Source organism: Solanum pennellii, chromosome 7 (assembly GCF_001406875.1).
Source record: "Solanum pennellii chromosome 7, SPENNV200".
NCBI lineage: Eukaryota > Viridiplantae > Streptophyta > Magnoliopsida > Solanales > Solanaceae > Solanum > Solanum pennellii.
The window spans coordinates 74,060,063-74,072,358 of NC_028643.1; the positions used below are offsets into that span (position 1 = coordinate 74,060,063).

General features: G+C 36.2%; 3 protein-coding genes across 7 annotated transcripts; 1 reads left to right on the plus strand and 2 right to left on the minus strand.

Annotated features, from left to right (window-relative positions):
- Positions 1-507: 507 nt before the first annotated feature.
- Positions 508-1,422, minus strand: LOC114078043. The gene has a single exon (XM_027918547.1). The coding sequence runs from the start codon at positions 1,420-1,422 to the stop codon at positions 508-510; it is 915 nt and encodes a 304-aa protein (XP_027774348.1).
- Positions 1,423-2,570: 1,148 nt separating this feature from the next.
- LOC107024376 (protein ULTRAPETALA 1) lies at positions 2,571-6,385 on the plus strand. 4 transcript variants are annotated; one of them, XM_015225346.2, is made up of 4 exons: positions 2,571-2,841; positions 2,916-3,152; positions 4,173-4,485; positions 6,032-6,365. In XM_015225346.2, the coding sequence occupies exons 1-4, from the start codon at positions 2,835-2,837 to the stop codon at positions 6,204-6,206; spliced, it is 732 nt and encodes a 243-aa protein (XP_015080832.1). In that variant the 5' UTR covers positions 2,571-2,834; the 3' UTR covers positions 6,207-6,365. The 4 variants fall into 4 exon arrangements, with proteins under 4 accessions (XP_015080832.1, XP_015080833.1, XP_027773971.1 ...); XM_015225347.2 differs by having other exon boundaries at positions 2,618-2,716; positions 6,032-6,385; XM_027918170.1 differs by having other exon boundaries at positions 2,719-2,837; positions 6,032-6,385.
- A 1,191-nt stretch (positions 6,386-7,576) lies between these two features.
- Positions 7,577-12,296, minus strand: LOC107024039 (H/ACA ribonucleoprotein complex non-core subunit NAF1). 2 transcript variants are annotated; one of them, XM_015224917.2, is made up of 4 exons: positions 12,146-12,296; positions 11,160-11,925; positions 9,162-9,239; positions 7,577-9,046 (listed from the first exon to the last, which is right to left on the minus strand). In XM_015224917.2, the coding sequence occupies exons 2-4, from the start codon at positions 11,916-11,918 to the stop codon at positions 7,745-7,747; spliced, it is 2,139 nt and encodes a 712-aa protein (XP_015080403.1). In that variant the 5' UTR covers positions 11,919-11,925; positions 12,146-12,296; the 3' UTR covers positions 7,577-7,744. The 2 variants fall into 2 exon arrangements, with proteins under 2 accessions (XP_015080403.1, XP_015080402.1); XM_015224916.2 differs by having other exon boundaries at positions 11,160-12,263.

Here is a 12,296-nt window from a genome sequence, read left to right on the forward strand (position 1 = left end):
TGATAATTTCTCCAATACATATTTCTGGTTTGAGACAATCTTGGTAATACCAAGGTATTCAACATTCATTTCATTTATTGTCTCAACATGATATCCATTTCGGCGAATATCTTTAAAACTTAACAGGTTTCTTGGGGATTTAGAAGAGAACAAAGCATCTTCTATGACAAGTTTTGTCCCCTTAGGCAGAAATATAGTAGCTCTTCCGGAGCCTTCTATTAAGTTTGAATTACCAGAAATTGTAGTAACATTTGCTTTTCTTCTAAGCAAGTAGGAGAAGTATTTCTCATCTTTGAATATGGCGTGCGTTGTTCCACTATCAATTATACAAATATCTTCATGATTGATCATTGAGGTATCCATATATTCTTCAAGATAAAAGATATAAAAGAAATAAACATTATAATATTATTACTAAACAAAAACAATACACAACCTTTTAGTTATTTACAAATCTAGGAAAACATATTCATACTAGTTCATATAAACGACGAAAATGAAATATATTTATATTATCACAGACCCATCACCTATCAGGTGATCTATCTTTCCTTCGGGGTTCTCAAAGAAATCCGCTACATCTAGATGCATGGGTTCAACAGTATCTTCCGTGATAAAGTTGGCTTCTGCGTTATTTTTCACCTCCTTCAGGGAAGCTTGATATAACTCAACCAGGTGCCTTGGCGTACGACAGGTACGTGACCAATGTCCTTTTCCTCCACATCGATAACATTTGTTGTCTGAATTTTTCTTCTGCACTACGTCATGTTTTTCATTCTTCTTTTTACACTGCTGGTGTTGAATGTTATTATTTAGTGCAAGACGATCACCATGATTGAGATTTCTTCCTCGACCACGACCACGGCCACGACTGGGGCCACGACCTTTTTCACGCTTAGATTGGTGAAAATTTGCCGTATTTACTTCAGGAAATGGCATAGAACCAGTAGGTCGACTTTCATGGTTTTTCATCAGTAAATCATTATGTTGTTCAGCAACAAGGAGATGTGAGATTAATTCGGAATACTTTTTAAATCCCATTTCTCGGTATTGCTGCTGCAGAAGCATACTCGAGGCAGGGAAAGTGGAAAACGTTTTTTCCAGCATATCATGGTCAGTGATATTTTCTCCACATAATTTTAATTGTGAGATAATTTTAAACATAGAAGAGTTATACTCACTGATAGATTTAAAATCTTGAAGTCTCAAGTGGATCCAATCATAACGTGCCTGTGGAAGGACAACCAACTTCAGGTGGTCATATCTATCTTTTAAATTGTTCCACAACACCAGAGGATCCTTAACAGTGAGATATTCCATTTTCAAACCCTCATCAAGGTGATGACGGAGAAATATCATCGCCTTAGCACGGTTTTGATTCGATGCTTGATTATTTTCTTGGATGGTGTCTGCTAGACCCATCGCATTAAGATGAATTTCTGCATCGAGTGCCCATGATAGATAGCTTTTTCCCGATATGTCTAGAGCAAGAAATTCAAGTTTAGAAAGATTAGACATTATTTAAAAATAAAGGAAATTCTTACCTCCGAGGCTTTGAAAGTCTTTACTTGAACTGGTAGAGACTCGTGCTGATAACGTGTTGTAAAATCAAGATTATAAGAAGAAGACAAGAGAAATAGATGTAGGAGAAGACTTTCTTTTATTCAAGTATATATAAGTTTCATATGTATATATTACAATAGTGAATGAACAACCCTATTTATAGAGTGAGAAATCATTCCAAAGGTCACCATATTAAGTATCATAATAAATAGATACATACTTATCCAAAAAGGTTCATGTAACCTAGTGAATATGAATGGTTGTTCATGTACTAACTTTATGGACTATCCATTTATTTAATGGATTTATAACAATAAGCGAATAAACTAATCACTTTGTCAACACAATTATAATAAAACGATAAAAAAACTTTTTTATTCTTAATCAAATTTTTTAACCACTTTACCTATGCAAATAAATGTATTAGTTTTTTACATTTCCGTTGGAAAAAGGGAAAAAACAGAGTCACATGGGTCATTGAGGACCTTTTCCTATGCAATAATTAAAAACTTTTATCTATCTCTATTTTTTTTATCCTATTATATATATACACCCTCATTTGTGCTTCCATAAAATTCTCTTTATAGCAACTTTACTACGTAAAGTAAATTAATAATCCAAAGTAAAATAGTAAAAATATGTATTCTAGCATTACTTCAATTAGTATAGTAGAGTATATTACATGAACTTTGCGTTTAGCTAACGAAAATATAGAATTTCAACAAACTCAATAAATAAAATAAATTAGAGTCGTAAAGGAATCTTTTTTTTCTTTGAAAAGAAACAAAACTAAAATCAAATTAGAGTTTGATTTAAATATAAACTCTTCAATTTTCGTCGTAAATGATAATTCCAAATAAACATTAACCATAAGTCACTCCCACTACTAAGCATGCACCAAAAAACTATTCACATCACAATAATTAAACATACATTAACATTTATATTCATAACAGAGACAAATTCAAAATATAAACTCTTATCATTTTTTAATATTAAAAAATTCGCAATCGCTATTCTTACGAGTAAAAGAGGCTCGTCTCTCTATAAAAAGCCCTAAAGCTCCTCCTTTTCAACGCTTTTTACACCAGATCTCTTGGACTGACTCCGTGGAGATGCGTGCTTGCTGAGGGAGGCCATTTTTACAATCTGGGTCATTCTCTCTCTCACTTTCTCTCTCTATATCTGCAGCAAATGCATTTGCAGTTATAATCTGTGTGTATATATATGTATGTGTGCATCGACACATACAAAAGCAGACACGGATATATATGGCAAGTGGGTGATTTGATTCTTTGTTTTTTGATTTGATTTTGATTTTTACGGATTTTGTTTTGGTTTTGAGGTAACAGAGAGAGTTGGAGGAGAAGAGATTTCATCAATGGAGAATGGTGGTAACGGAGTGGTGACGTTGTTGTTCACGGAAGAGGAGTTGCGTGAGATAAGTGGGGTAAAGAGATGCGATGATTATGTGGAGGTGATGTGTGGGTGTACAAGCCATCGATATGGTGATGCTGTTGCTAGACTTAGGGTTTTCTCGTCTGGTGAACTTGAAATCACCTGTGAATGTACTCCTGGATGCACTGAAGGTTTTCTTTTTTTAACAAACTTTAGATCAAATGGGGGTTTGCGTCAAATGCATGTTGTTCGTGGGTTTTATTCTATCGTCGACTCTGTGTTTGATTTATGTGTAACATTTTATGTGTATGTAAGTTTGCCTCAGAGAGCATAGTTTCTGCTTCTGTGGTACTGTGTGTTCTTTGGTGTTGTGTGTTGAAGGTCTTGATGTTTCTATGGCAATTTTGTGCGTCTCTTGTCAACCTTACCTTGCGTACATTCTATCATCTCCAGACTCCACTTGTGAGATTACACGGGATATGTTGTTGATAAGCATGTCAAACAAAGGTAGAAATACATTGTGTGATAATGGTTCTTTGAAGGCAGGTTTAGTTGTTTAAGACTCTTGCTTGACCTTTGATGCAGAGTTAGAGTTCTGTTTGATTTTTCTTCAAAGCATCACTTTTGATGGTATCAACTTATGCTAAACAACTCATTGGTTCTACCATTTCTACAACTTGGCCATGGCAACTTTTTGAAAACTATCAACTCTTAATTAATTAATGTTTATCGTGGGGCTTGTGCAGTGTTTTTGGTTGAATATTTAGCTGTGATATCAAAAGAAATCTTATACTATCACTCACCAGATTCTCTCGACAGCATTTGTTGTCAGAGCATATTTCTCTTTTTAATCATTCACTATGTATCCTCTTGGTTTCCTCCTTTCTTTATATTTTACAATCATAAGCCACAAAGAATCGATTTTGTACTTTGATAAAATAACACCCCACAGAAAAAATTATCTGATAAAGTAAATTAAGTCCTACCACTTGTACTTGTGCTACTTAACAAGAGTCTCTTTTTTCTCTGTCTGGAATGTAGATAGTCAGCTTCTTAGTTGTAAATACTTCTTGTATGTGCTGTAAAAATGAGTGGAGAGTTAATGGAACGTGTTATGTTGAATCTGATGCTATATTTTCCTCTCTTTTACATTATTTCATAGTCTTGTTGTGCATTGTGATCCTATTAAGAGTTTTGTGTTTTGTGAACAGACAAGCTTACTCCGTCTGCATTTGAGAAGCATTCTGGGAGAGAAACTGCTAGGAAATGGAAAAATAATGTATGGATCATTGTCAATGGTGATAAAGTTCCTGTGGTAAAGACCCCATTGCTAAAATATTATAATAAGTCTCTAAAGCATGCTATTTCTCAAAATGGAAAAGCTTGTCATCGTGATGAGTTCTTAAGATGTACCAAGTGCAACAAAGCCCGCAGGTTCCGTCTCCGTTCAAAGGAAGAATGCAGAACTTACCATGATGCTTTGGCGAATGTGCATTGGAACTGCTCTTGTATTCCTTATGACAAGTATGTTCCTCTTATTCAAGTTTGTTATTTTGTTCTTCATTTTCTGGATTCACCACCCTCTTATACATGCATGCTGTGGTTGATTTTTTCCTAAAAGAAAATTTTATTTAATTGATCAAAGTAACAAAAATTGTATCTTGTTCACAGAATGGGTATTGTCAATGGTTGCAGAAGTTATGGAATGGGAAAATAGTTGCATCTTGTTAGTTTGTCTTGGAAGTCTTTAGTTGATTCATGAGTGCTCTTACCTTTGTAAAATCTGTATATGATTTGTTTTCCCACTTAAATCATTTGATGTCTTTCAGTCCAGCATGAACGACCAGGCAATATGTGTTTTATCGGTGGATCTTGTCCATTCTAAGTTCTAGTTCTGCTCCTCCTCCTCCTTAAAAGAAAAAAACTTTCATATGATAATGGTGAAATCCTGGCAAAAGAAGGAAAGTCCTGAAAGGTGAAACAGAAGTACAGGCTGGAAACTTTTGCATGCTGTGGAACTTGCATGTTTGGGAGAAGGATTCAAAGAAATATTTAATATTCATCCTAGTGAACCGTCATTAGCGAAGTACTTTACGATCTGATCGAATTTGAACCATGACTAAGCATTCATGTATGACCTATATCATACTAATACTGTGTAGGTAAAAGGTGTAAGAACCTTATTTTAGAAAGAACAGCTCAGAATCTGAGAGGGGAGCTCTTTGATCAGTTTATTTACCTACATATGATGCTCTAGAAATGGGAAGATAGTTTAGGATATGTGATTACATATTAGTTTTGTAGCAGTTATTCACATAATATCTTAAACTCACACCCCCAAGCACAAACAGAAAAAAGGAAAAAAGTGCTTATTCTGGGGTGGGATTTAAGGGAACTCATATGGCCTTTGCTCCACATCCAAGTTAAATGGCACTTCGGATTTGATGATATATGCAGAGTTAACAGATAAAGGGTGACTGGAAGTAAAGCTTAATTACAGCTATTACTGCATTCAAATAGCTATCGATTTCATTTCCAGAAGTACTGTCCTTCATAGTATTCTGTTGCTCATGGGATCTCTGCTTATGGTCAGAACTTAATCCTCTAGAGGAGAATGCTTTTTTGCTTTGTTATATTTTCGAAGTCGACCACTTGTGCTTGAGATAAATAGTTGTTTATTATGAGTATTGGAATTTAAAATGCCATCCCTTGTAATTGCATCCACTCCCCTGCAGATGCCATCTACTTTCTTGGTTTGTATTGGTGAAGATCTGAAATGTTGTAGTTTCAAGTGATATAAAGGAATATGCTGATGCATGTCCCCATCTTATTAGGTGGTAAAAAGCTTTCTTTGCTACTTGCTATACCGTGTAACGATCTTTTCTTTGCAGTTGTTGAACTAACAAAAGCGTTCATTTCCAATGTCACTCAAAATATGCAAATTTGTTAAGATTGTCAGCTTACTTTGTTCTTTCTCTTCTCTTGGAGCTGTCAAATATGAAGTGATGATCTTAGAATTTTCTTGTTTTTGAATTATGGACTTGCTCGACTACTGACTTGCATGTATCAGATTTTCATGTGATGATGAAGAAGAGCGAGCAAGCCGTAGGGTGTACAGGGGATGTTCTCGTTCTCCAACATGTAAAGGTTGCACCACCTGTGTTTGTTTTGGTTGCGAAATATGCAGATTTTCGGACTGCAGTTGCCAGACGTGCAGTGACTTCACAAAGAATGCAAAAGGCTGAATTATTCTATAAATTTGTTTCCAATTTGAATGGGGTATGTTTTCCCCATCATTATTAATTCATCTAAAACCCCTTACTGCTCATGTTTTTGCTGACATATCTAAGACCCATTAATTGCCGTTTTACATTCACAATCAAAGGTTTTCTTCTGTCTATAAATATTGATGCATCGTGCTTAACTGTTTTCCTTTTCATTTATTTTGATGCGGAATATAAATTTATGAGTAAAACTTCACTAAATGTTACGTTTGAACCCATCGTTTAAATAAAGGGTTAATGCTAAAGTATTTCATATTTCCAAAAAGATGCCTCCCACTATACTGGTTTTCCTTTTTCATTAATGCGTTATAAAGGGCACCCAAATGGAGGGATGAATTTGCAAGACTGATTCAACCATTCCCCATAAAAGCACAAAATCTTAATCTAGTCATCGAAAAAGCAAAAGGTGTAGGACAAACTATCCCGTGTATACGATGGAATAACTTATTCAAAAATATTCCAACGACCCCTTAAAAAGTTTGGCAAATGAAGTACGTAGTACTTTAGTGAATAAAAACAAATATACATGTTGAGAACTATGAGAGAGGTAAAGGACGTAAATAAACTGATCAAAATGCTATCCTATTTAGAAAAAAAGATTTTGATCTTCGTTTGATACTTATATTAAATCAATAAATTCTTAAATATATTTTTACCACTTCACCGTATGTATTCTTTAGTTTGACTTAAAAAGATCAACTTATACAATTTGGTGCAACCACCATATACGAATAAGAGTATTATCTAACAAACATTTAAGGGTGTGGCCGTTTGGCTGATGACGTATGTTGAGTATCATAAAGTTTCATGTTTAATTTCCAGCAAAGAAAAATACTAAGTGATTTCTTTTCAGAGTTTGGTGAATATATTTACGTGATATGAGAACAAAAGATTTAAATGTACTATGTAGTATGTACTATAAGTTCTAAACATTTGCATAAAAATAAACTCAAATTGATTTGGTTTGTTGTTTCAATTATTTTAGGAGCACCCCCTTATGTTTTGCTTCCAAGGAGTAAATGTGACTAATCTGAGCTAAATTACCTCAATACTTCATAACTTAACACATAAATATTTGAAAACTATACGAAAAGTGAATCTGTGGCATATAAAAGTGGGACCTACCAGTACAAATCCGAATTAATCAAGCCCCCAAACGCAAATTACCAGATGCTTGGTGGAAAACCGAAAATAGAAGAATCCAAAGTATGGTTCTTTGCTTCTGAGTACCTGATCCCATTACACTCCAAGATCATTCAAGGCAAAAACTGAGAGCAGATGTGTAAAGACAAGGCTTTTGTGCATCGTTGTGCATTTTCGAGCAAGGAGAGAACTGGTGGAAAACAAACATTTCGAATTTGGGACAAAATTCATTACATAAGAAGGTGGATAGTCCTACTACACACACTTGATCCCTAAAAGAGAAGGGAAAAGTAAAACCATAAAACTACTATACTAACCTTTCTAATGAAAGTTATAAAGTAAAGGCTTCCACAACTTCAGTTACGTTGTGACCTACCTCTCCTACCACCAAAACGTCCACCACCCCTGTGATTTCCTCTCCGACCACCACCAGAATGAGCGCCTCGATTGAAGTTTGGAGAGACATTGTTATTGTTCTGTCCTGCTTTTGGTCCATTCTCTGGTACCTGACCTCCCAAATTCATCGGTGAAGGAGTAAATTGGCCTGGTATGCTCATTGGAGAAGGTGATTGTCCTTGATTGAAGTTTGGAGAGCCATTAATATACCCAGGAACCACAGCATTTGGTTGTGAATTGTTGTTCTGTCCTGATTGCGGTCCATTCGCTGGTACCTGACCTCCCAAATTCATGGGTGCAGGAGTAAATTGGCCTGGTAAGCCCATCGGCATACCTGGTTGATTAAAAACATTTTGTCCAAACGCAGGCCAAGGTCCAAAAGATGGCCCTGCACCAAAATTTGGTAGTCCACCTGGGAACATAAAGTTAGGCGGAAGAGCTGGATTTATTTGCTGCTCAAAAGGTAATGCATTTGGCAATGGCATTTGAAACATTTGCTGTGGATGACCTTGTTGGGGCCATGACATACCCATATTCGGCAGTGTGTTAGGAAAGCCCATATTCTGGGGCTGTTGATATGGGAATCCATTAGGCCAAACTCCAGTTGACGGTGATGCTAAGCCAGGGGAATTTTGCATATGAGGGAATGGAGGAACTGGTGGAGGCCTGATACTCTGTCCATGTCCTTGACGAGGGGCGCTTTGATGAATGCCTTGATCCATAGGAGCAGCAGCAGCAGCAGCTGGGATAAAGCGTGGACTTTGGTCAACTGATGGCTTACCATTTTTATGTTGCACATCCATAGCCACACCTTGATCATGTTTCCAGTTCTGTGGTCGATTTTTCAGATTCTTTTTGTCCTTCTTCCTGTTTCCTGGTTTCTGGTCATTCGTGACGTCCCTCTTTTTCATTTTTAGCATTCTCCTGTGTTCAGCTTCCTTCTCATCATCAGAAAATTCATCCTCAGACGCCTCTTCATCATTTTCACCAGATGCATCATACCCTTTCTTGTAAAGACTGTTGTCATTTAAGATATGACTTGAAAATTCAGGGACGAAAGAGATCAAGGTGCCTGGGTGGATTCCAGGGGGAACTTCATTTTCCGAATTGTATCTTACAATGTAGTATGGGTTCTTGACAGGGCCAAAAATCTCATCCACTATACCAAGTGGAAATCTGCTTTCTGTTATCCAGAGAATAGAACCATCACAAAGAGGAGTATGCTTCTCCACCCCTTCTACTACAACTTGGGCCCCAATAGTCTGTCACACCATACATAGATGAAATAAGCCCTTTAGATAACAAAGTTTAATTAATTATAATCAAGCACCATTGACATAATCTTTGACTTTTTTGTTTTCAGCTTTTTAGTCTTACCGACGACACAACTCCTACAGGCTGCATCTGGTGATGTGGTTGCAAGGTTGCAGTCACTTCCGGAACTGGGGGTAGAACCTGTAATTAACAAGGATGATTGAGTTTTTACATGTTGACATAAAACATGAAAGCAAATTCAAAACATCACTTTCATGTGCTAATCATCCATGAGGTGACCAAAACAAATACATGTTTCCAAAATCATACTGTACTTCATTTCACTTAACACAAGTCAACCCTTTTAAGTTCTTCAGGTCAGCACCATAAAATTTCTAAAAAAGTACATCTGCTGGCTCCTATTCTCAAGACAAATAACTATGAGACCGAGAAAGCCACTATTTTCATGTCAAGAATATATTTAGTGCAGAAGCGCTTAGAATACAATAGAAGCAAATGATTGTTATGGCAACACCGACTGTTGGAATTGAACTTATTAACCATATAAGGAGAAGTGCGAAATCCAGATTACTTAATCCACCCAAAGATGCAATGTTCAGCAAGGACTAAAATGAACAGGAATAACTGGTTGTCTGGTTCCAACTGATTTTGCAGTGCCGCATAATTTCTTGATGGATTTATAGATAGTTCTTTGGCTAAAGTGCTTCTTAGAGATCTAGAACACTCTACTCTTAGGCGTTACTCTTAATATCATCAGTATATAAATTTATTAGCACTCTCCCCCCATAGATTAATATCATCTGACAGTGATTGATCAAGATGTCCTTCAAAAGATAAGCAGATAGATATAAAACGGAGACAAAGCAATCTTTTTCTTCTTCTAAATTATGTCTTCCGATCTCCGTTTAGTATGCATTCGCAAAGTCTACCAAAAGCGACATGATGCCAGAGAAGATAGAAGGTGAGGTAAAAACAGAAAAATCTAACATCACTCCTCTTTATCTTTAGGTATGGCCAATAACTGGGACTTTGGTTGCATAATCAGGGAGATAGATGAACTCCACTTCGCACAAAGTTCCGTTTTACATCTTTAGACTACTCACTAAATACACAGAGAATTTCAAGCTGTCAATCAAATGCTAACAGATTTGCAACATTTAGACATGTACCTACATAAGTGACTCTGGTTCAATTCTACTACAATGATCAAAGATTTGTGTTTCAGAGTTGACTATATGTAGGCCAGTCATTCTTTACTCGGAAATCCTGTTCATGATTTACAGGGATCTATTAGAGTATCATCTCTTATAGACGCCCTAAAAAGGGTGTGTTTTCTTGCTATTTAGCTGAAATTTAGACATTTTTCCATTGTATTCCATAAGGTGCAGAAGAATCAAGCACTTAAGACTTGAGTATATACTATATACAATTACCTACCAAATTGTTTCGCACTTAAACTACTACCTCAAGATATCTGTAACATCAGTAGTATTAGCATTCAGTGGCAGTACTAAAATGAGAATATATAATCACTCCATAGACGCATCTACAATGAATTAGTATATTTATTGTGGTACCATAATAATGTTCTCCAATATAACGAAGATAAATTCATAATTAATAATTCAATTATTATTGATGATTATGTTCATGCTGATACCTATTCATGAAATGTGAAGTAGTGCTTATGTTCTGTAATAAGACAACAATCTCCTAAATGTGTATAGGACACAAGTTCTTTCTTGCACTTTAATTTGCCTCCGGGTTCCATTGGAAGATGCCTATTAAACTAGGTACAACTAAATTTTGTTACTTTATACATATGGTTGATTTCGAGCGCCCATCCTGTTCACTACATTCCTCAACCAGTTCCATGATTGAAAACAAATGGAGATTCATAACTCGAAGCAGCACTGCCTCAAGTAAATGTCTTGTGTAATGGACCAAAATTTGATTAAGCAATAACTGAGGGATTATAAGCTTAAGTGGTACAATGACCGTGGACGTCTGATATTTCACTTTCATTAAAAGCTCAAACATAACAATCATTAGTAATTCAAATGCACTACCATTTACATATAAAGTGATAATAATTATTACCTGAACCTCATTCTTAGACCTGATAGGCCCCTTAACACCAGTGTCCTCATCGTCGTCATCCCAACCAACCATCTCATCGACATCAGATGCTACAATCTCGCCTTCTTCCATATCCGCCTCCTCTTCTGCTTCATCATTAGAACTACTCTCATCTTCATCGCTGTCACTACTAGAGGCCGAGGAAGAGGCTTCACTTTCACTTTCACTTTCACTTTCACTTTCAGACTCCGAATCACTATTACTCACTGTACTACCATTTCCATTATCATTCACAATTCTTTCCACAACCTTACTACTGATGACAACTTTATTATCACTCTCCTCATTCTTGCTAATCACCGCCGCCGCCGCCACCACACTGCCACTAACATTTCCAACATCAGCTTGATCAACCACTCTTTCATCCTCTGTCCCACTTATACTGACTCTACCCATCTTCTCCTCAACTATACACTCAAAGTCCTCAACTTTCATCCCATTCTCAGAACTCTGTTCTTGAGCCAAACAACTCAAAGGGTCCTCAGTTTGAATATCACCTTGCTCAGGAACCCCAATTTGACACTCTTCTTGATTCAAACAACTCAAAGGGTCCTCCATTTGAATATCACATTTCTCAGAAACCCCAATTTGACTCTCTTCTTGATTCAAACAAGACAAAGGGTCCTCAGTTTGAGTTTCACATTTCTCAGAAACTCCATCATTAACAGAACCAAGCTCAAGGGGTTGTTGTTTTTTATCAGCCATAGGACTATCCGACATCAAATCACTGAGGGAATCAAAATCAAGAAGAGAATCAGCAAAAGACAAAGAAAATTCGTCAAAATCAGGGATAGATAGTTGGCTTAAAGGGTCAGAAAAAGGTTGGGTTTTTTTATCATCTTCAACCTCTTCAGGGGTTGAATTATACAGAAAATCCACCATTATCAAGTGATAAAAATTGGTTTTTCAAGAAGTTTATCATAGTAACTTCAAAAATAGGAGAATACCTGACTTTATAAACAACGTATGAGAGAGTTTTGGTAAGCGATTTTTATGGGGCGCTTAACTTGAGCAATCAATCTTCTTAAACCCTACTAGGGTTTAACAGAACAATTTACAGGGACAAAAATCACCAGAAACTTTGGAAATTGAACAAAA